This window comes from Ambystoma mexicanum, chromosome 4p (assembly GCF_040938575.1).
Source record: "Ambystoma mexicanum isolate Mex_15411 chromosome 4p, UKY_AmexF1_1, whole genome shotgun sequence".
NCBI lineage: Eukaryota > Metazoa > Chordata > Amphibia > Caudata > Ambystomatidae > Ambystoma > Ambystoma mexicanum.
Window position 1 is genome coordinate 1,256,353,055 of NC_090927.1, and position 25,115 is coordinate 1,256,378,169.

At 47.9% G+C, this 25,115-nt stretch overlaps 1 protein-coding gene across 2 annotated transcripts in view; it reads left to right on the forward strand.

Moving 5' to 3' along the window:
- NUP133 (nucleoporin 133) overlaps positions 1–25,115 on the forward strand; it is a 1,444,728-nt gene that overhangs the window by 113,916 nt on the left and 1,305,697 nt on the right. For both annotated transcript variants that reach the window (XM_069606929.1, XM_069606930.1), the window contains one exon: positions 9,683–9,853. In XM_069606929.1, the coding sequence (XP_069463030.1) occupies positions 9,683–9,853 (171 nt within the window). The remainder of the gene's footprint in view (positions 1–9,682; positions 9,854–25,115) is intronic.

Here is a 25,115-nt window from a genome sequence, read left to right on the forward strand (position 1 = left end):
GGGCAAAGTGCAGCGCCTGCTAGCCACGGACGTGGCCAGGGTGAGGTCCATCAAGTCCCTCCTGGGGATGATGTCCTCTTGCATCTACCTGGTGCGCCTCTGCAGACTACGGATGCGCCCTCTTCAAGAATTTCTCGACGCCCGTTGGATGCAGGCGACGGGCACCTTCGAAGACAGAGTCCCCCTCAACGAGGTGTTCCGGCGGGCGATTCAGTGGTGGGGCGTTCGAGCGCACCTCACGGCGCGCAAGGTCTTTCAGACACCGGCGTACCTGGAGACGGTGACGACGGACGCTTCCCTGGAAGGTTGGGGCGCCGACACCGGAGATCTCCACGCAAGAGGCCTCTGGCTCCCGGAGGAGAAGCTCCTGCACATCAACATCCTGGAACTCCGAGCCGTGTTCTGGGCTCTCAAATCGTTCCTCCCATCGCTCAAGGGCAAGGTGGTGCCGATCTTCACGCACAACACCACGACAATGTTTTACATACGGAAGCAGGGAGGCACCAGATCCCCTGCCCTATCCAAGGAGGAACAGGATCTGTGGCACTGGGCGGTCGCCCAGGGGATGTTCCTGGTTTCCTTCCACCTGGCAGGAGAAAGAAACACCATTGCCGACTCGCTCAGCAGGGAGCTGCGAGCGTGTCACGAGTGGGAGCTGCGCCAGGATCAGGTGGATCAACTCTTCCGACGATGGGGCAAACCCCAAATCGACCTGTTCGCAACAGCGACGAACTCAAAGTGCCAGAGGTTCGCCAGCAGGTTTCCCCAGCCGAGAAGCATGGGCGATGCATTCTCGTTCCCCTGGGACGGCCTATACCTGTATGCGTTCCCTCCGTTGCCGTTTCTGCTTCAACTCATCAACCAGCTCAAGAGGTCCCGGTGCAGGATGATCCTCGTCGCACCGGCGTGGCCGAGGCAGATCTGGTTCCCGGACCTTCTGGACTTGTCAACGTCCCCATCCATCAAGCTGTCGGCGGACGCGGATCTTCTTTCCAGAGAAGGAGGCGCCATCTTCCACCACGACCCGGCGTCGCTGAACCTGCAGGCTTGGCTCCTGCAGCGCTAGAGTTTGGAGGGTACGATATACCGGCCGACTGCAGAGAGGTTCTTGCAAAGGCCAGGGCGTCCTCTACTCTCAAATGCTACGGTCACAAGTGGAAGAGGTTCTCTATCTGGTGCCGAGCACAGAAGATCAACCCCCTACGGATTACGGCCCCTAAAGTGTTGCCGTACCTGCTATCGTTGGCAAAGGCTGGGCTAGCCCACGCCTCCATTAAGATTCATCTGGTGGCGATCTCCAGATATACCAGAACCACAGGACGGACGTCCCTGTGGTCCCATCGACTGGTAAAATTTATGAAAGGACTGTTCCCGTCGTTCCCGCTGGTGAAGGCCCCGGCCCCGGCGTGGGAACTTAACGTGGTGCTGACTAGGCTCATGAGGCCCCCATTTGAGCCAATGCACTCCGCACCGATGAAGTTTGTGTCGTGGAAGACTGCATTCCTGGTGGCCATTACCTCCGCACGACGAGTGGGAGAGATCCAGGCCCTATCCTGCAAAGCACCGTACTTGACTTTCCATGCCTCGAGGGTGGTGCTTAGGACGCACCCCTCCTTTATGCCCAAGGTGCCTTCGGACTTCCATCTTAACGAGCCCCTGGTGTTACCTGTTTTCTTCCCGTCTCCTTCGTCGCGGGCCGAGAGGACTTTGCACTAGAGCGCTGAAGTTCTACGTGGACCGCACGAAGTTTTCAGAGGACATCACAGCTGTTTGTGAACTTTGGACCTGTGAATCAAGGCTCTCTCGAAGTCTTCTATTTCCAGATGGCTTTCCGGCTGCATCATGCACTGCCACAGGTTGGTTAACCGACCGCTGCCAAGCCGTCCGAGAGCCCATTCGACCAGAGCGATCGCTGCTACTACGGCGTTCCTATCTGGTGTGCCCCTGCTGGACATCTGCAGGGCTGCTACGTGGAGGTCGACGCACACCTTCACGAGATTCTACTGCGTCGATCGAGATTCCAGGGAGGAGTCCAGGGTCGGCCAAGCAGTGCTGCGCATCCTGTTTGCTTAAGGTGAGCCTGGTGAGGAGGTAAGAGATGCTTAATGTTGAGTTGTTGTATTGCTTAATGTTGAGCCTTTTGCCACCTCCCGTGGTTGTGCATGTGTGTACTGCTATGTATTCTTATATTCATGAGCATGTGAATCCATGCCAGACCCCATGCTGGAGAAGGAACAAGTTATTTACCTGTAACTGTTGTTCTCCAGCATGGGTCTGGCATGGATTCACATGCGAACCCTCCCGCCTACCCCTCTGCGGCTCTTCACTTGGTCATACTGCCACTTCACGTGCTACCAAATCTGAAGATGGCTGCCAGAGGCGGGGCTTAGGGAGATGGCAGTCATTGGCTGTGGTCAGTATGACGCAGAGATCAGTGATTGGTTACTACTACGAAAGACAGATCAGAAACGAAACTGATACTGATTTTTCTTTACCGAGGATTCCCAGCCTGACGACAGGGAATATTCATGAGCATGTGAATCCATGCCAGACCCATGCTGGAGAACAACAGTTACAGGTAAGTAACTTGTTCCTTGTGGTTACTTTAGGGACCTTAACAAAGATGTTCCTCTAAACCAACGCTTTCTTTACTGGAAATATATAGATCAGTGGGGCTTCTCATACCACAAATCCATGAATGAATAACGGTGAGGAACCAGGTAATAAACATCTGACCGATTTTAAAAAGGAAGACAATTCAAATTATTTAATAAAATGACTATTTAATCAAGCTCATCAGTGGGAGCAAACCATTAATTCATACTCTTTTAATTCATTCTGAGGGGAAATTAGAACATAAACTCCTCCCTTATTTGTTTCTATAGGTCTTGCACATGTATCTCATATGGGCAGCAACCCCCTCACAATACACAATATGGTAATAATACTAATTCTCCTCCACTTGGCTGCTGATTTTTGCAAATAAAACCCACTAATTTAAATGTTATGGTAATTGTGAGATCTTGATAAAACTTCAAGGGAAGTGCAAAACATGTTAGCTCGTTATGGACGCCTGGAAAAAGAGGTGCAGAAAACGCATAAAAAAAAAATCAATTTGAGTTATTGGACTGGATCCACAAATCAACAATTGGTGCTCCGGATTTCAAGATGGTGCCTGCTGGGAGAACGCCGTGTGGGTGAGGTCTCGTTAGGGAGGGCCTCCAAAAATATCATCGATGCACAGCCCTTAAGAGTCGTTATGATCGCAAAGGGGTAGTTTGCAGTTCCACCTGTGACCTTGAAAATATCCATCAGAGGAAATTGGGAACATAGAAACGGTTTGCTTGAGATGCCGAGTTTGATCAGAGTGTGGCACACATTGTGCAGCGGAACAGCGAGTAAGGAGAGCGGGGAGTGCACTGCAGACAAGGTACGGAGGAGCGCTGTATAGGTCCGGAGAGACGTGGTGTTGAGAAGGAGGTGCAGTGAAATCAAGAAATCAAGGTACAGATTCCGACCCCGGAGGAGAACTGAGCGCCTCGGATGACTGCTGTGAAAGACTGAGGGAGGTGTGACCAGTGTCTACAGAGCCGCGTTAGGGCTCTAATAGCAGGTTCCAAGATGAGAAGGTAGTGGAAAGCTGACCAGGCCTCTGAGATCGGTGGGGAACCACATGCCATTGAATACCTCACAGAAGCCAGGGGTGCGTATCAAGGCACAGGGTCAAAGCAAAGACAAGGGAAAATTAAGATCTATGGAAGCATTCACACTGGGTCTTCAAGTTAAGGATCTACCATTGGGATAGGTCTTGGAATTCAGGGGGAGTGAAGATGGGTTCCCAATTTCAAATCTGATGGGTAGAAGCGATTGCAGCAAACGAGAGAAGCAGAGCAGCAGTTCCCCCAGGGGACGACGTCTTTTGTCACGAGGAATAGGACAGGCAAACATATACCTTTTTGAGCTGACACTGGACACCCCCTTAGGGTGTAGGAGGCACACCACCTGCATTTCTTGATAAAGTGCCCTTAAAAAGGTGAGAATACATTATCCTGATGTCGAAAGGGAAGGAAACACCACCATGTTGAAAACCACAACGCCTTCCAGCAGAAAGGGGGGAGGGCGGTCTGCATCCCTGTTGGTGTCTGGGGAGGATCGCAGAAGGAAGCCCATAATCGGAGGAGAAAACTGAAGGAACAGTGGAAGGGGCAGGCAACCCCAAAGGCAGTGAATAAGGAAGAATTGTTCCAGTGCCTCATTGAGTTTCAAGAAAAGATCAGTGTCACTTCAACACCAATGCTCTGTGCTAAAGACTTAGCTGAAACAATCTATGCAAGAAATGAAGAGTGAGAGTTCTAAATTAGAAAAGATCATAGATCCAAACAAGCGTGCCCTACAGGAATTCATAGACGATACTAAGAAAAAATATGAACTCCATCCACATTGTTCTAGACTCTGCCAAAATCTGGAAATTCAGTGTGAAGAAAATAGATTGTGAAGGTCCAACATGTGTCTAGAATATCTCCCCGAAGATGTAGGGGATAAAGACCTGAGGGATACGGTCCAACATTTCTTTGGAGATCTATCTACTTGGAGACTCACCCAGCAGAAGATATCTGAATATACAGAATTCATTGCGTCCGATCCAAAAGTTCGGACTCAGGATGATTACCAAGAGATGTATTAGTGGCAGTGAAGTCCTAAGGCCAAAAGAAAATATTCGGAGGGCAGCGCAGACTGTCGGCCTTATAAGAATTAACAGAGCAGAAGTACAAATTTGCCAAAAGATCACCCAATCTATCCTGAAGAAGCAAAGGGCAATGTCTGTCGTGGTAAGGGCTCTAATCCAAAAGCAAGTTAGATATAAATGGACATTTTTCTTTTGGTCTTCTCTTCACGTGGGAAGGCAAGCAACAGCAAATCTCCTGTAGAGAAGGTCCGAGTATCCTGCAGATTAGAAAAGCAGCAGCAGGAGGCAGACACCCTACCCAATGCTACCTTCCGGCCAGAAACAAACTGTGGGATTGGTCTAGAGGGCTGCGTGGGGAGAGAGGTGGTCACCCCTGCCAGGCTCCTAGAGATCTAGGATGATTGTCGATTTATGTGAAGGATTGACATTGCAGTAAGAAGTTTGCTATTGGCCAATATCTAAAGATAGCCACAAAAAGTCTGGAAGGTCTGGTCAATGACTGCATGTTGAGGGAGTGTCCCCATGTGACTATGAAGACATTTTTGTGCGCAAGAAGATATTTCAGTAAGAGGGAGGCCCATGTGGCATACCCAGTGACTTGCGCCTTTTTGTAATCATATAAACGGTCTTAGGGAACCCCTCACAGTTTTTCGCTGGGTATTTTTTCAGGTCAATTGCGGTGCCGCAATGCTTTTGGGGGTCAATAGGAACTTTGATCCGACCCAGGGAATAGTGTTATGTTGGTTTGTGCATGTGGGAAGGGCAGGTTGGTGAATGGGGAATTTAGGGGCTGTAAGGGGGAAGGAGCATGGGATCCAGAAAAGCTATCCGAGGGAAACATTGTTTTGAATTTATACCGGATAATGCACGATTTCAAGTTTTTGGAGCATAATGGCTTTATAATAGGGCCGCTGCTGAGCGTGAGTGTGTGGAAAGTTATAAGGGCAAAGGGTACATACAAAGAGGCAACAGGCAAAGGCAATTCAAACTATAAATGTATAATATTAGGGGTTTGAATTCCCCAGTGAAGAGACAAAAAGTGGAACAATACCATAATAGGGAGAAACCAGACATTCTGGTATTTCAGGAAGCCCATATCCGAAAGCTTGATAAAAGAAAGGTTACGTTCGATCATATCCCTATATTTTTCAAGCTAATGCTGGGGATAAAAACTGAGGGTTGGGGCTTCTCATTGCTTTCAGGAGCATACCAAACATGACATTCTTAGGGATACAGAAGGATAGAGGGCATTGATATCTTTGTCAAGATTCAAATAGGAAACTACACTTTCACTATAGCCTAGCGAGCAGTAAGGAGGGAATTGAGCACAGAAGTAAGGGCAGTCTCCGTGGAGTGTTTAGGGTGGAATCCAGATTGAGGGGGAGTTAGGAGGGAGTGAGTTGTTACGAAAGCTGAGAGTTGAGTATATGCTAGGTGCTCAAGGAGCTTAGATAGGAAGGGGAGAAACGAGATTGGGCGAAAGTTAGAAGTAAGAGGGTTAGCAGAGGGTTTCTTCAGAATGGGTATAATATTGGCGTGTTTGAATGCAGAAGGAAAGGTGGCAGAGGCAGGTGTTAAAAAAGTGGTTAGGTAGGGGATGAGGTTGGGATAGACTTTAGGAATGAGAGAGGTGGGAAGGGGATCAGAGGGGGCAGCAGTAGGGTGGGATTTGGACAGAAGAAGGGAGACGCAAGATGGAGTGACAGCAGAGAAGTTGGACATGCAAGCAGAGTGGTTGAAGGTGCGGGCGGGGAAGTTGGAAGTAGTGGAGGAGGAGGAGGTGGGGGTAGGAGCATAGGAGGGAGAAAGGAGAATATTTTGGCATAGGGATTGCATTTTGGATGGAGATGCCCAAGGCAGTTCTGAGGGCATTATTCTGCAAAATTTGGAGTTTATTGATGATGGATTTACTTGCTCATAAATAAAGGGCATTGCAGTAGTCGATTTTAGATAAAGCTAGAACACATGCTAGGGTCATGCAACTTTCTGGGGAGAGAAAGAGTTTGTAAGAGTGGATAAGCTTGCAAGTGTATGCAGTGGTTGAAGCAGTTGCACTAACCTGTCTGCGTAGATTCAGGGAGAAGTCTAGGTAAAAACCCAGTGTTTTAACCTCATTGGCCACCTTATATCATTAGCATCAATGTTGAAAGAACAGTATAGGTTGCTCAATTTCTTCATGTTGGTAGGCGAGGCTAACAGAAGTAACTCGGTGTCTCATCATTCAGGCAAAGGCCGCGATTGGCTATCCAAGCCTGAATGATGAGGTACATTTTGTTGACAAGGGCAAGGTTTGTATCATAATCTCCTGACAGGGGCAGGAGGATCTGAGTGTCCTCTGCATAGTTAGTGTAGGTGACCCCCAGATGGTCCAGATCATTGAACAAGGGTTTGATGAACACATTATACATGGTAGGTGATACACATGAACCTTGTGGAACACCACAGGTGATGGGGATGGGGTCAGCTGCTGCAGAGGCTGAGAAGACTCTCATGGATCTATTGTTTAGGAAAGATTGGATCCATGCTGTTGCTTCAGTTGAAAAGTGAGCCACAGTGGATCGGTGTCTACAAAGCACCTTGTGATCAACCAAATCAAAGGCGGCTGACCGGTCCAACAGGAGCAAGAGAGCGGATTTCCCTTTGACCTTCAAGTCATCGTTCTGTATCTTTAGATTGATTAGGGCAGTTTCTGTCCCATGTTGGGGCCTGAGTCCAGATTGTCGGAGTCCCAGTAGCTTATGGACCTCGAGGTAAGTTTGAATTTGGTTACAAGCAGCTTTGTCAATGATTTTAAGGAGAAAAGATACTGTGGTGATAGGACGTAAATGAGTGGGGATGCTGGGTTTGAGTGTCGTTTTTTAGGACGTAAATGAGTGGGGATGCTGGGTTTGAGTGTCGTTTTTTTTGGTAATGGGAGCACCCTGAGTTCTTCAGATTAGTTGGGACGGTGCCTGTGTGAAAGGAGGCATTGATGAGGGTGGTTGTAAAGGGGGCCAATTCTTTGGCTATGTCTTTGATGATCGAGGCTGGACATGAGTCACCCTGGTAATTGGAGGATTTCAATGAGGCAATAATGTTAATTACTTCTTGGGTGGATACTGGTGCAAATTTGAATCGTGGTGGTTTCGGTAAAATGGGAGTAGGTCCGAGTGTGGTCTGCTGTGGAATCGGGGACCGTTTTAAGCTGCTATTTTCTTTTCAAGCCGAGTGATTTTACTAGTTAAGGCTTCCTGAATTTTGGTGCACCCGGTCTTGTCCTTGATACAGTTGTCAGTTGAGGGGATGGGAGATTAAAGCTCTCTTAAGATAATAAATAATTCTCTGGAACATGAGCTATCCTCATCAATCCTGTTATTATAGGTTTCTCTTTTAGCTGTCAGAATTTCTTCTTTATATCTGGCTGAGGTTTTGAGCATGTGACATGACTGGGGAAGGATTTTAGGAAGTTTTGCATTTTGGTTTTTCATTTCTTGGGGCTTTCAGTTTCGGGGTGAACCACGAGTTGAGGTGTGCTTTAGGGTTGCTTGTGTGCATTTTTGAAGGGGCAATGTTGTTTAGCGCCATTGTCAGGGTTATAAAGGTCCACCAAATCTGATGGGTCGTAAACGGCGCAGGGGAGTGTAGAGGTTGGAGGAGAGGTGAAAGTTTGTCTACAGTGATATTTTGTTTCTGTTAGGCAGGGATGGGGCAATGTGGTTGTCAGTATTAGGAGGGATGCGATCCTGAAGGTTAAATCCGAGGAGGGAGTTGTCCTTCCAAGGTTGAGGCTCAATGGAAGTGATGCTAGAGCTGCAGTTAATGTCTGCTATCCAATCGAGGATTATACCTTTGTTATGGGTGAGGAGAAGGACTCTGAGTAAGGGCAAACTCCACTAAGGTGTTGGCAGTGGATGTAGCCTGAGTGTCAGTCGGGTCATTGAAACCTAGATTAAGGCCGTGTTTCGTGTTTCGTCCACTAACACGGTTTCGTGTTAGTGGACAAGAGTGCATTCATTTCTCCCTCGAAACTTGATTCTTGCAACCAGGTCTCTGTTATAATGGCCAGATCGATCTTTGCCTCGCATATGAAATCTGACAGTTCCATAACCTGGCATACTTGTGAGCGGGTATTCTGTTTTTAATTTCAATGCAGAGTTACCTAACAGTAAATCATTTCCAGACACCTGTTCTCTGTTAATTAATAAATCAGTGGAATTTAATGGACGTGTTTGGATTTTTGGGCTACCGCCTGGACTAAGCTTGGCTTGATGTAGGCCCCATTATCAAGGGATCTAGCGGAACTGTGGCATTGTAAATCAATGTCTCTTCACAAGCGCAATCAGCTACAGCTGACTCTATTCTAGCCTTTCAGTTCTGTTGGATCTTAGAAATCAGATCCAATGCGGGACATTCTACACAGCTACTTCTTAATATACTTAATGCAAAACGTACGTTTCCCAGAGCTTTATCTTTCTAGTATCAAGAGGTTCCTGTACTTTTCACCATGCCCAAACACTGCTGACGTACCTGACCTTGCAATAAAAGGTCGCGAGGACTACAATATTCAAGGGATCTGTAGTTCTAATTACAGTTCTGATGCTTTCAGCTAGTTAGGCAGTTAAAAGAAGCCCTTGCAGCATACAACTCGCTTTGAAATTAATAAGTGAGTAAAACCCAGATGGGACTTTCTGACTCCCCTCCAACACAAACTCATGGAGTGTTGTAATTCTTCATACAGAAGGACCGACAGTTTTGAAACTCTGCAGCACACGTTGGGTAGTAGTGATGCACACAATGCGGTAGCTGTGGTTTGACTAAGTAGGAACCCAAATGCTGGATAAATACCTTCAGAAAATACTTTGGGGTCTTCAAGACCTCTGTCTGGTAGTTTACTGTTTTTGAGTCCAATGTGTAGGGGCTTGTAAGAAACTGAAAAGACAAATGATTTCTCTGTTTTGTACATGTTGCATTAAAAAGTATTTTTGTTTATCAAATTTACTTTTTCTTTTGCTTTAGGGTGGGAGCTTTGTTTTATCCTCTTCAACAGGCCAACTTGTTCGGTTGATCCCAGATGGTAGTGGCAAAATCCATCACCGTCCTCTTCAGCAAGGACAGGGTATGCTGTCTGGAATTGGACGAAGAGTTTCAACACTTTTTGGTATACTAGCTGCCAATACTGTGGTTACTGTAAGTTGTTATATATAATATTTTATTTTGTTATTCATTTTTTTTTCTTGTAATGGATGCAAATTAGTTAAGGATGACATTTGTTGCACCTAGCGTAAGACAGCTTTTTGGTCCTTTTCATAAGCCACAATGTTGGCCATTTGCATGTCTTAAATGGTGGGATATGGAGAGTCCTGAGATGGTTTTAGAGGACAGAAACAAGTAGACGAGAAGTCACTTTTCCTGTCCCTGCTCTGTGCGTGCGCCTATGGATGCTATAACCCAGGTGGCATCGTGGCTGTGGACATTTCATTTAATGTTAAACCTGGGATTGGGGTTGAAAGACCAAGTTACAAATGTTCGAGAGAGAAAAGACCAAATATGATTTGTTTCAAATAGCCTTCGGTCTTTTTTCCCCTGAACATTTCTGACTTGGCCAAACCCCTGCCCCCACCTCCATCCCCACCCCACTCCCACCCCCATACTTAATTTGCCTTTGACTCGCTGGCCCCTGCGACGCCTGTTCCCTTTCACATCCGTGACAGGGAACCAGTGCCGCAGGGTCCTTTCCTTTTTTGGGGGTGGGGGTGCGGGCAGGGGGATGGCTGCAGGGCACCCCCTCCGCCCAAAATATAGTGAGCAAGGGTGCAGGGGACACCCCTGCAGCCCCCAGCACAGAATGCGTGATTTGGTCAAACTTTTCAGCCGTTTGGAATTTTTGAACGGCCGAAATTTGGCAAAATCACGCATTCGGACATGTTTTCGGTCATTTTGGGTGAACCGTTAAACCAGTGTAGTATCAATAAGCAAGTTAAGATATGTTTCCCCCAATCTGTTTTTTGGCCATAAGGTCTGTCCTTTTTTTCAAATGTATCTTTATTAGCATATAAATTAAGAACTGTACAAAATAATTGATCTACAATCTGCACATTTTTACAGGCAAATCTACACTGAACAGTAACATACAAGAAACCAAATCAATTATCAAAAGACCATTGTTATTGTTCAGAATCATAAATATTAAAATTCCACCCTGCCCACACACCGCGCCCTCGCCTGGCACTAGTTAATAGATTGAGACGTCACTAGTGTACACAATAAAAGCTATTTGGGGCCAAAACATGTAGTGCTTTTCATATGGGAGCAAAACTACTGGCTTCCTTGTTGATTCCTATAATTACTAACACCGAAAAAACTTCCCAAATTGATAATAATTACAGATTTCTCACCATACATTTTTCCAAAAGGAGTACCACTCCAGTTCAATGTGACTGTGGGTCATGAAGATATGCTGTCATTTTTTCTGAATTGGTAAAGTTTTCTATCTTTCTGCAACCAATCCCCGTCATCTGGGAAGAATGACCTTTCAAAACACTTGCCTAAAAGGTCCTAGCAGTCAGGACGAGGCGATAAGCCTTGTGAAGAACACCCCTTGCTGATCAACCTTTAGAAAGGGATACTAAACCACGACCAAGGGCTCTGTTGCCTCCTTCGTCTTCTAATTTTTTTCCATCCATGTAAGAACTTCCCTTCAAAAGACATGCACTACACCAGACATTGAAAAATGTCCTCCCTGTCCCCACATCTTGTCCAACATAAATCCAATGCTCCTGGATAGATTTTAGACCATTTAGAGGTGGGAGCTGCCATCCATGTAAATGCTTAATATTATGTGTTTGGTATTGGTCAGACTTCTTGGATTTTAGTGTTTTCCTATACATGAGCAACCAGGGCATCTTCAATATCGAGAGAACCTTATGTTTTTCACATCTTTCTTTAAATCCCACAACCTAGACCTTCATATACCTCTGTATATCACTAAAATCAACCCTCTGTTGCTTGGGAATGTATCTAGTGTCCGCTAAAAGCAGGTTGGTTGTCTTGACGTAGCCAATTTCTACTTTCTTGGGAGGGAAAACACATTAGCTATAGGTAAAAACTGACAATTTCCCAGCTCCACCTCAGGATGGTATTCCTAAAGTTAATGGGAGGCAAACTGTGCAGGGGATGAGTGAAGCAAATATGAGGGAACAGGCTAATAAAATTCTAAATGGCAACAAAGTCACTCTTCCAGTTCTCCTTATTGTTGGGGAAAACACTTCCTTGGTATGAGGTGCCAAATCTCCCACAGCAGAGTGTACACAATAGGCAAGAGTTATAATATACCTGCAGACATTATTAGCACTGATTGTAATGATAAAGCTGGCCGGGGGAGGCACTAAGTTCTGAGGATGCAGCCAGGATTGTTTATAGTTAATACTGTTCAAATATCCTGCCCTCCAGAGGTGACCATCACAAATAGGTTTGATCCCTTAGCACTGAAAGGCCGGACGGGAGAGTCGGAAGGCTATAACAATTCTTTAGAGTACACCTTGCAAAGGGTGTCTCCCCCGAGTCACCAAGTGGCTAGTGATTACATAGCTCTGCCCTCGGTAGAACAATTAAAAGCAGACAATGTGGCCCTGGGCAAAGAATTGGACGTCTGTATGGGCGCAATCCAGCACAAAGTCTGTCGGTCTTTGCAGCCAGACGGTGGAACAATTCAAGACAGACCGTGTGGGTCTGCGTAAAGAATTATAGGCCCTAAAGGGCATGGTTAAGAAATTAGAAACTCCCACAGGGCAGGATATGTTAGGAAGGGCAAATACAAATGCCCAAAAAAGCAGCACCACTCGGAGCACTAGGAGTCCCAACCTTAACAAATGTTGCAAAATACTTTAATACTGATCAATGCATTCACGGCCAAGAATCCTCCAGCTAGGGCAATCGTGGTGTATAGTCACTACCAAAGAGTCTGGTGGGGAAACTGCTTTTCCCAGAAGCGCTTTTAACTGGCCAGTTGAGAAAAATGTGTACTTAGTAAACGTCCCCAAGGTGGGACGGGAGAGCAGAGAATCGAGCGACACACAGATTAATAAAGTTCCTTAGGTTAAGGGCAAAAAGATTGCTGCGCCATTATCAGAAGTGACATAGTAAGTTGTGAGCGCTTACCCCGCCTTATCAACCGGCTAAAAGATCATGTAAGGGCTTATTTACAAGGAAAAGATCTTGAGGGGCTGTTGACCATGGAGAAAAGATCCAAAGAGCTTTCTCCACTCCCCCCCCCTTCAAGGCCTTGAAATGGCGATTAAACGAACCCCCCTGCTGCATCGAGGGAATTCAGGAAGTGAGTCATATTACCAGCCCGCTGGGACACGAGCATCAAGCCAATTAATAGAATGGCGGCTTTCATAGGTTAAACCCAGACCAAGAGCGAGGGCTAGTTGGAACTCCACGCTCTCCCACACAGGGGGAATGATTGCTAACTTGCAGAAACTGTGCTTGGAAGCCCCAGAGCATTCAAGGGTTGTGGAATCTCTAAGCAGGGGAGGGGAACGGTGCAGTGGAGAATTCAGAATGACAGGACTCGCACCACTGCCCTGAAGATATGCTTGCTCACCCATCATCCCGTTGAGAGGATAGTACAGGGTTGGAGGTGGGTCTAATCTCATGGAATGTTGCTATGTTAAGTTAAAATGTAACTGATGATTAGCTAAAATGTATCCGGGGACATAATGTAATTTGGCTGCAAGAAACTTGGGCCATTGAAGCATTTACATCTACAAGGCTACACCACATTCTCATCCTGGCGATTCAAGGTTAGGGGGGGCCGATTGAGCAGGGGCATTTTGACTTGTTTGATGGGGATGACTATCTTTTCTCTTAAGGGAGAGCGTCGATCTCTGGAGAGAGGCACCAACAGAATGTAAAAAACACTATAATGGGTGATTTCAACTTTCAGTTTGAGCTCTTGGGGTTAATGGTGGATATCGGAGAGGATGAGGATAAGGTATGGGTGATAGAGGAGCTATCGGCACACAAACCGAAGAGAAAGTATCGGAATGTAGTCGAAGTTGCCAGTTTATTAATGCCGCTGAATCCAAGGGCTTGTAGCAAAGTTTTCGGGGGCCATCCCTGCAAATAATAATACAGCATGATCGATTACACATTAGTCAATCTGGAATTGTGGGCTTTGTTGAGAAACTTTTTTTTTTTAATATCACATTTTATTGTTTTAAATTACAATGGTACAACATACAAACAACCCTGTCCCGCCACTCCCTCCGCCGCCTTGGCGGGTCCGTCGGGCATACTTGTCGCGCTGCTTCATATTTGTCATCGCAACTGTGTAACCAAATGTGTATTACTGACTACTCTGCCAATCACCCTCCCGCTTCATGGCACTGGTTCTCAGTTCACACCCTTTTCCCACTTTCCCCAAATCTTAGCGGCCTTGGTTGGGTACCCCCGTGCGGTATATATTCTGTGTTCCTTCGCTGCACAAATGTCCATTTCGGCGGACCATTGGGCCTGGGTCGGACAGTCCGGGCGCCCCATTTCTGTGCAATATCTCGCTTTATCAAACCCAGTGCAGTAGATAGGAAAATACCCTCCCACTTGTTGGAATTATTTTCTGGGACTCCTAATAACAACTTTGCAGGTTCCAGTGCCACTGTGCGACCCAGGATCCTCGTCGGTGTTTGACAGCATTGCGTCCAGAAGGTTCTTATCCGTGGGCATTCCCAGAGCAGATGGAAAAAGGTGCCTTCCTCCGCCCGGCACCTCAAACAGTTGGGATCAGAAGCCCCCCCCATCCGAGCAGGACAACTCGGGGATAGTAGACCCGGTGTAGTATTTTGAGTTGTACCAGTCGGATTTTGGAATCTATGGCTATTTCGCGCAGGTGCATAAGTACGTTAATCCAATCCTGTGGTTCAATGTGGCGAATGCATTTATGGCTTTATACAAAATTGACGTGACTTTAGTGGGAATGTGTTATACAAGTAGATTGCGCTCCAGGGGCGTACAACCTGGTGCGTCCGCGAGTGCCTGCCTGTGACCACTGAGGGGGTGCGTCAATTGCGCATAGTGATAGCGCTCAGTCTCGGGGATTCTGAGTTTTTGTTGCAGTGTCTCGAATGGGATAGTGGTGCCATCTGCCATAACATTCCCTACTGTGGTTATCCCAGCTTCCATTCATCGAGCCCATGCAGTAAGTTTCCGCACTTCAGTGAGCATATAATTGTGCCACAGTGGTTGCGCCAATGTTACCTTGTTCCCCCAGCCTATGTGGGTGTGTGCCTGCCTTCAGGTGACTGCGATATGTGCTGAGATTGTTTGTGGACGGGGTCTGGGGAGGATCTGGTATAGTGTGTTGAGTGGCGTGGTGTCCTGGGCAATGGGTGTCTCTGCTCTAATGTGTGGGAGTTCACGGTCCGCATGAAGCAGGTCATTAACCACTGTTAACTGGCTAGCCCAGTAATAGGACCGAAGATGTGGCACTCCAATACCCCCCTCCCAGATGGACATCTGTAGCGTTGTCAGCGCAATACTGGTTCGTCCTACCTTCCATATCAGTTTCCTAATGAGGCGTTCTACTCGGACAAATTCTGAGTCCGGTATTGCAAGTAGGGCATTCTGCAGCACATACACAAACCGTGGAAGTGCCAACATCTTGAACGCCGCTCTACCCATTAATGTGAGGGGGAGAAGCATCCAGTGCCTCACGTCCTCCGCAAAGCGATCTGTTAATGGATGCAAGTTGTAGGACACATAGGTAGAGAGGTTCCCAGAGACCCATATACCCAAGTAGCGAAAGCCCTCCCTCTCCACTCGATAAGGGAAGTCCTGTGGAATTGCCAGGTACCCGCCTCTTACTGGAAAAAGAGTTGATTTGCCCCAGTTTGCTTTCAGACCACTAAAGTCACCAAAGTCCGTCAGCATCCAGGATATTATCGGACATGCTTGGTTCGGGTCACTCAGGTAGAGTAACGGGTCATCCGCATAGAGGGAGAACTTATCCTCTCGTCCTTCCGGCCATCGGAAGCCCGCACCATGTGGCGACCTGTTGAAGCCACTTTGCCAGTGGTTCGATTGTCAAAGCAAAGAGGAGTGGGGATAGCGGGCAGGCCTGCCGTGTGCCCCTGCCCAGCAGAAAAGTCCTGGAGGACCAAACGTTTACCCTGACCTCCGCTTGTGGTGCCTCTTATAGAAGCTGGACCCAGCTAAGAAAGGTTTCTCCAGTCCCCATGCCTCGCATCGTCGCCCACACGCTTCCCCATATCACAGAGTCTAACGCCTTCTCAAAGTCAATTGCAAGAAGAGCGAGTGGCGGTTCGAGAATTGGGGCTCGTTCAAGCAATAAATGAAGTCGGCGTAGATTCATTCTTGTCGACCTGTGCGGCATGAAGCTGCACTGATCAGGGTGAACCAAAGCGGATATAACCGATTCCAGCCTGGTGGCTCGTACTTTAGCAAGAATTCTGGCCTCACCTTTAATAAGTGATATTGGTCGATATTATGTACATAATTCGGGGGGGTTGCCCTGCTTAGAGATTACCACGATGCTGGCCCTTCTTGGGTCCAAGGGGAGAGACCCCTGTTCTCTGGCTGCGAGGAACATTTTATGGAGTGGGGTCACCATCTTGTCGCTGCCCAGTCTCTTCCACATCTCGACCTGGAAACCGTTGGGACCCGGCGTCTTCCCAGATTGTAACTGGACCATTGTTTCTGCAATCTCGGTCTCCCCTAGCTCTCTATCGAGGTGTGTTTTGTGCTGCTCCGACAATTGCGGGAGCACAATCTCGTCCAGAGAGGACGGGTCCATCGGTGCAGTTGGGGCCCTGTACAGATTGATATAGCAGAGGCATTTGCCAAATTTTATGCCAGTCTGTTTGAGCTTGTCCGTTCACATTGTCGCTGATCGGCCTGACATGTCTATGCCCTTCTTCCCGTTTCTCCAACCAGGCCAGTAACTTGCCTGCCTTATCACCACATTCGTAGAGCCTATTCCTTGACACCCTGTGTGCCTGTTTTGCGTTGTCTAGTGCCGTGTTATTAAGGGATTCCCTTGCTTTTAGAAGAGAGCGATGTGTCTCGGGGGTGGCATCTGATATATAACCGGTTTCCCATTTCTCTACCTCTCCCTCCACTTTCCTGTGTTGCTCTTTCCTTTTATTGCACGTCTAGGCGATCATTTCCCCTCTAAGCACCGCTTTGTGCTTCCCACAGTATGACAGGGTCCTCCACAGTGCCTGCATTTATTTCAAAATTGGATTTCTCTGATATACTCTACGAATTCGGGAAGGCCTAGATAAAAGTTGTTCAGTCTCCACGTCTTGGGAGGCAGCGGCCGATTCGTGCGAAGCACCATTTCCAGGGGCGAATGGTCCGAGATACCACAGGGTAGCAGTTCTGCATTTACTCTATAAGCCTTCGGAAGTTGGAAGAAAAAAGTAGTCTAACTTGGACAAAGATGCGTGGGCTCCCGAGTGAAAGGAGAAGCCTTGATCGACAGGGTGAAGTTCCCTCCACACATCACATAAGCCTAGCGCGGTTGAAAAGGTAGCCAACCTAGTGGGTATGTTAGGGTTGCGATTCCAGATGTGAGTTCGGTCGCTTGTATTGCATAGCGCATCATTGAATCCCCCCCCCCCCCCCCCAGGATCCACAAGTCTGGTTGTTGTTGCGCCAATAAGATGGCCACTTCTCTCAAAAGAACCTCCCCCAGCCCGGACGGGGAATATATTGCCAGTATGGCTATTGTCTCCCTCCAAAGCGTCCCTTGCACCATCACAAATCGACCGTAGGGGTCTTGCTCCACTGGACGCAGTTCGAATGGGAGACGCTTATGCAGGAGAATCAGAACTCCCCGGGATCCCTTAGTGTATCCCGCGTGGAACGCCAAGCGATAATTAGTTCTATGGAAAAACTAACAGGTCGAACCTGCCAAGTGGTGGGTCTCAGTGAGGAGGGCTACATCAGGGGAACGCCTGTTGAGGAACTGAACAATAAGTAGTTTTATGCCCGATCCCATGCCATTTACATTCCAAGTGAGAAATTTGAGGGGTCTAAAGCGATCAGCAGTTGTCAATGGACTCTGTGCGACCACCATAGGGTCCGTAGTGATTTGTGTTGGCAGTTAAGTTGTAGAGGATGAAGTGATGTGCATGATGAGAGTTTGGTGCGTTTGCAGTTGGAGACATAGCGGTCACTTGGGACAGGAGTGTAAGAACCAAGTACAGAGTGAGTTGCGGCATTGTGAATGGCAACAAAACTGGTGTAACGTCCCTGAAAATAAACGGTGTGAAACCCCCTACCCTCCCCCGTCCCCATACTCCTCTCCAACATGAAGTATCTGTCGCCTGAGCTCATATGGCGACCGATGTCGCAAGATCATCTTAACTGGAATGGACTGTTTCTAATTACCAGAGACTTACTGCTCCCGGTGCAGATCAGGTGTCTCAGGTCAGGGGTCTTGGCATCCATTAATGGCATGGCATGTTGGCGAAGAGGACACATGACTATTCTGGACATTGGTTTGAGGCCAGAAGCAACATCCCATTGTTCTTAGGTAAGTCGAATACATTGTTCCGAAGTGGCCAGCTGAAAGGAAGGTGGTCTCGGAAGGTGCCGGCAGCTCCCATCAGTTCTTGCATTTGATGACAGCCGATTTTAAGGTTGCTAGGGATCAGCGCCACCGTCTGGTTCATCTTGAACCTCCGGGGCGGGTTGTCGAGCAGGTCTGTCTCGCCTCTGGCGGGGCCCTGGCCTTCCTCTGGGGTTTGGATTGGTCCTGGTCCAGTCCCCATCGATATGGGTCTCTGCCCATGTCCAGGCTTCCTGCGGGTCAGTGAAGGAAACTGTTTTACCATTGTGCTGGATCCGCAATTGGGCTGGGAAGAGGAGCCCGTATTTAACATTCATGGAGTGGAGCTTTTTCTTCAGGTGTTCGAAGGATTGTCTGGTCTTCTGAACCTCACGGGTATAATCCGTTAAGAAGGCAATTCTGGCTCCGTTGTAGGTGATGGTTCCCTTAGTTCGGGCCTTTTGCAGGATTGCATCCCTATCATGATAATTGAGAAGTCTGGCTATGACCGTTCTTGGGGATGCGCCCGGAGTTGGACGACCCGCTGGTATTCGATGGGCGCGTTCCACATAGAAGTTGTTTGACAAGGATTTCGGCGCGAAGAGATCGGCCAGCCACTGCTCCAGAAAGAGTTCCATGCGAAGTCCCTCTGTCCGCTCCGGAAGTCCAAGAATGCGGATGTTATTACAGCGGGACCTGCCCTCCCCCTCGTCGACTCGTGCCTCCAGGGTCTTCAATCGGGTCAATGCTCGTGACAACTGTTGGTGCAGTCCTCCAAGATCGTCCTCCACCCCGGATACTCGCTGTTCCACCTCCCCTGTCCGGGTCGAGAGTTTTTGGAGATCATGGCGGAGGAAGGATACCTCTGCAGAGATGCCGTCCATCTTTTTCTCCATCGAGGAGTGAGAGTTGGCAATAGCAGCCATCACATCTTTCAAGGTCAAGGATTCCTCTGGTGGGGAGGGATTCGCCTCTGGGACCGTGTTGCGCAGTATTGGTCCATGGTGCTCTGCGTGGATGTTTTCTTTCCCTTATCTTTGCCCTTGTTGTCACCCAGCACCGATCAGCGGTGTAGTGAAAGCTTGTGAGGCGTGTCCAGCCCTGAAACTGCATTCAGACGCCTGTAGTCAGCGCGTATCTTGATGCCCTATATTGCGTCTTGGCGATGGGTAGGTGCGGTGCTGCCTCCCCGGGCACTCCTGTATTCCACTGTTCACTTTCTGCTACCGCGTGAAGAGTCACAGCATGGCCGTCCTGGTCGTCACTCCTTGATGTGCAACGCCACCCTCAGCAGGGTTACTTTCCTGGGGTTGAACAATTGCTCCACTACTCGTCACAGTCCTATGTGGGCAGGCACGTCAGGCCGGGGTGGGTTGGCCCTCACTCTCCCTTCTTATGTCTCTTCTGTTTGCTTCCAGAGGCGAGTGCCAGATGGAGGGGGATGAGGTGGGCGCCCCTGTGGACTCCGTCGGTTGATAGGGTGTGAGTGGTGCCGTCGCAGGTCTGGTGTATATATTTGCCCAATGGGAAGGCACCAGGACAAGCGCGTCCACTTGCTTCTCTCCTTCGGTGAAGTTGGCTGCAGTTGGGCTCCCCAGTGATATTAGTGTTTCCGGCGCCCGACTAAGGGGTTGCCAGGTGCAGTCTGGGGACAGCTACTGATCTAGAGATATTCTGCCGGTATTTAATTTGGTCTTCGCGTGTGACTGCCCTCCACCACAGCCACCACTATAGCTCCTTAGCAGTAGTTAATCCAAGTTGGACTGAGAGGAGGGAAACGGCCCGCTGCGTTCAGGACTCCTATCGCTCGTCCCGGTCAAAATGGCTCAATTACGTCTTCGGAAGCCCGGGGCACCCCCGCTGCTATTACGATCAAGGAGCATCTTTCCCGGCTGGACGGTGCCGCCATACCTCCTGCGCGTGGAGCCTCGCTTCAGGTACAGGGGACGGGGTCGCACGTCCGCCGAGATAGCAGGGGAAAGGAGAGGTCACACACCCTCACCGTCGTTGCTGTTGTGCCCGATCTGCCGATGAATCCATGTGCATCACAGGACCAGGTACTGGGCTGCAGAAGAGTCTTGTATAGCTCTCGGTTGCCTCCACACCCCTCCCCTGTCAGGAGGCTCGGGGCAGGTCCGAATGAGTTGGCCCTTCTCGGTCCCACCTCCAGGTGGCCGTATCCAGTGGGCTGAGGCCCCAAGGAGCGCTGGGGTTGTCCTTCCGGCGCAGCCAATCCGCTTTTCAATGGGCAGGCACCCATTCCGCACCACACCAGCAGGCGGGGACGCTTCTCCCCCGGTGCACCCCCGGCCCCAACAGGTCCGGCGGGGGGAGCACACAGCCAGCAGCCATCCCGGCAGGGTCGCGCAGAGGCGTAGCAGTCACCAGGCGCCCCCTCACCAATCTGCACCACCCGGTTCCTTAGCGCTCCACGGACAGAGGAACCGTCACCGGGGCTTGCGCAATTGAGTCTGACCAGTGGTGCCACCTTCCTCCCTCAGCGGCGGTCAGTGGTGGCGAGGCTGGCGGAGCGCGAGGGTTGCCGTCCCCTGCGTTTAGCGCAGGCAGCGCACCGCAGCCATTTTGCCCGGAACTTCCACTCTGGCCCGGCCCGGTGTTCGTATGAGGATATCTCCGTCAGAGGTGACCTCCAGGATCTAAAACTTTTGGGACTCGCTTCGCAGGTATTCACCTCTTCTTCAGCGTATTTTGTAGGTTCTAAGGCAGCCAAAACAGGATATTTCCAGGATGATTGTTGGTGGCCAACGGAGCGTCCAAGAGATCACGTCTTCATCGCTTGCCTGTTGGCCACGCCCCCACCCCTTTGTTGAGAAACTTTGAAGTAGTGCCCAAAATGGAAAGTGACCACCGTCCTCTTGTACTTCTTGCCGACTGTGCACTGCTAGGGATATCTCAGGCTAGAGACAATGGTGCTAATACAGTGCTTTCAACAACAAGACATGCCAAGCAGTCCATAAAATGAGTGAAGCTTAATACAGATAATCTACTACCTGAGATCTATGCCAGTATTTTACATGCTCTAGAAAACAAAATTCTCTATTGATTCTGGTGGCAGCTCAGACATCTCTGCTCATATGAACTCGACCCCTGATCTTGGAGAGTTCTTCATTTCAAATAGCGGAACAGTGAAAAAACATTTGCTTACCAGAACACTGTTGTATGATAGGGAATGCTGTGCTTCTAAGGGCAGTTTGGTAAGTTGTGCAAAGAATGTGGCGTCTAGAGGTGTGAGAGCTCTGCTGGAGGGAAGGGGGACCTATAAGAGATTGATGAAGAGCATAAGGAGACATTTGCGGAGGAGACAGGAAATAATGTATTGGCTGCCATTTGTAAGGATTAACATGGTTTTTGGAAACTTATGGGGGTAGGGCAGTCCGTAGAGCAGGTAAATGTAAGGGGTGTATACCCAAAGTGGTATGGCATCATCACTTCAAGGGACTGTTAAGTCAAATAAGAGTCTTTGCTGAAGGAGAGTTCCACAATGCAGCTCACTGTTCTGAGTAATTGGAACAGGCTCCCCTTGCGCTAAGTGATGAGGAGGTAAGGATGGCACAGAGAAGGGAAAGCTTCAGGGCCGAACACAGTTCTGGTGGATCTATATATAACAAAGCCCACAATTTGGGCCTCCTATTTCACACTTCTTTTTAATGCACTACTAGAAACTAGTGTTGCTCCAACCTCCTTGACTAATGCAGAGATTGTGCCCAAATCTTAAAAGGGTGGTGGGGACGATCCAAGCAATTATCGTCAGATCTCACTTTTAGATGCCAGGGGGAAAATACTTGCCAGATCTGTTCTAGTACACTCAGAGTCATGGATTGAGGACAACAATATTATAACCCACCAGAAGCAGCGTTTCAATCCAGTACCAGCACAATAAATCCAAGATTACACCTACAGCTTCTATGTGCTAAATAAGTGACGCTACGCAAGATGTACTTGTACTCTGGGTTTATTGACCTGAAAACGGTGTTTGACAGGGTCCTGAGGGTCACGCTGTGGAATGCACTCATCAGTTTAGGAATCGCGCTAACATTAAGGGCAATTCAGATTCTCTATTCCAAAAACGAAGCAGCAGTTAGGTTTAATGTAAATGGTAAACCTACACAAACTGTGGCCATCCAGATGAGTGTATGGCTGGAGTGTGTTTTTGCCCCAAAATATTGTCTCTTCATCAATGGGATTATTGAGAAACTGCTGGAATGCTTTAGCAGGAGAAGGGTTTCCTATCCTCGTGTTTGCGGATGATGCAGCCCTCCTATCACTCACTCGGGTAGGGCTGAGAATGCAATTCACCACCTTTGTAGAGTTCTGCAGTGCCTATTGGTTAACGGTTAATGCAGACAAAACTAAGACACTGGCCTTCAGAGTGAGCAGATCTAAGAAAAAAGCCAAGATCAATTTAGAATTAAACAGACTCCATAGAACAGGTGGAAAGTCAGGATTGCCTAGGTTTAAAGGTGAAGGAGGTTTGCAAATAGGATTCTCTAACAGCAAATGCGGGGGTAACATTGGTGTGGAATGGTGGAGCCATTGCCAGATATACAAATGAGCAGGACAAGGGGGCAGTGAAGGTCTCAATTGAAGCTTCAACATTTCAGGCAACAGGCGGCACTCTACAGGGCCAATTTATTCAGGTACCGTCAACTGCAGTAGTTTGACAACCATTGAGAACAAGTTTCTCAAAACCATTTTAGGCCTACCAACCAATGCTCCAAATTTGCCATCTTATCTAGAAACAAATCTCCAGGTATTGGATTTGTTATGCAAATCAAAGCCAGTGCATTACTCGGTTAGACTATGGACTACACTGAGGCTATCGAAGTACAGAGAAGCCTTGGTGGACGTTCTGACACAGGAAGGTGGTACTTCATTGACCTGGTTCGCTCGCATTAAGAAGTAACTGTATACCATTGGGATGAGCGAATGCTGTAACACGCCAGAGATGGATAATACTACCAAGCTTTCTGTTAAACATGCATTCTTGGCTTAAGTGGAAGATAATTTTGTCTCGGTCAACAAAACGGTCTCATCAAGAATGTATTGGGTAATGCAAACAATCCTTTGGATATGTAGAATATTTAGATAATGTGTATCCTAGATCAATGAGACTGCTATTTACTAAGCTAGGATTGGGCATTCTACCTCTTGCTCAGTTGAGCAATAAATGTAATACAGACTATTTGGATACTTGGCCATTTTGCGCTGATCAGGTTGAAACCATTCTTCATTTTATGTTAATCGGTCCTCAATATCTGGATTTTAGGCAAAGTATTCTGAAACCTCTATTCCATGAAAGATCCATCAGAATAACGCACCAAGCCATTGCCCAATGTATCATTGGTAGGATAGTTTGTAGTTCACACCGTAGCAAACTGTCTGTATAGGGATTGGAGGAGGAGGAGGAGGAGCCTGGCAAAAAATGGATATTTTTGCTATGCATCTTTTTGCCTCAGTATTTAAGACGCTATTTATGAAATTGTTTTTTTATCAAGTTTTATTTAGTTTTGTTATGGTTTTTTGATCTAATCTCTTGTTGTCTGTTTTCCCTTCATGTATTTTTAGAATGTGCTTTTTATTATTATGCTATGGCTATGGGTTATGCTAGTCGGATAATTATCACTGCTCTTATCTCACATGCTAACTAGGCAAAGCTGACCAAAGATTTCATCGCTCATGCGATGATTGCCCTCTTTAATGCCTTGTTTGGAGTCCTTGCTGCTACTACTACGTCATGATTATGGCGTATACCAGCTTGGAAACTATTGATGCCACTTTTTTATTTAGCAATTGGCCAAAAGTTGATCAAACAAAACCTTTTTGTTTAAAGGATATGTGCTATTCATGAAACTTTGCTTGACAACATTTTGTTACCAATGGCCTTTGCTTTCTATGTGATTTGATGTGTCTTGTTGTACTCTTAAAATGTTGCTGCTATTATTTTGCACTTTAACCATATGATGTGATGTTTTAAACGGTTTTATATTTCTTTATTTGATTTTAGGGATATGCTGAACAAAAAGCAGTATTGAATTGCTGACAAAATCCTCCCTTTCTCCACATCTCATCCAACACTCCTGGATACATTTTAGACAATTTACAGGGGGTAGCTGCCACCTATGTAAAAGCTTAATAGTATGCAATTGGTATTGGTTGAGACTTTGTGGATTTGCACGTTTTCTTATACATGAACAACCATAGCCCTTTCGATATCGGGAATCCCAAATCTCTTAGCCATCTTTCTTTTAAATCTTTGAAGCCCACACCCTAGACCTTCATATACCTCTGTATATCATCAAAATCAGCCCTCACCTTTCAATATGGCTGCCTGGTGTAGAGCTGCGTAACGAGCGGGCTCTCACCCTACCCGGCGCAAAATAATGGAAACAATGCACTAGAATTGAATAAACTCCTCCCCCAGGTGGAGAAACTGCAGAGTGGATAAAGTGACCTTCCCCACCCCACCCAGGGAGTTCCTTGGACTGGGCCCTGGTGGTGAAGCTGCCAGCAGCCGGGCTTCTACAGTAAAGGGGAAGAAGGCAGGCGACTGGCAGCATGAGGCAGCAAAATGAGCCAACAGTGATAAAAAGCCCAGAAAGGACACTGGGGAGGCACCCATTGACATCCCCTACCCAGTCAGCCAGAAGTCTCAGCCTGAGATGCTTTCAAGTGTGCCCAGCCTGGTGAAATCCTAGTGGCCCACTACATAACAGAGAGCTGCCGGGAGAAAGAAGAGGAGCTGCACTGTCCTCAGCTTCCCTCTCTGGTCCAACCACTAGCAAGACAGAAGGAGACCCAGTGGCTGGAGAGGACCCCACAGTGAGGAGGTGAAAGGAGCCAGGAAGTGGTGACCAG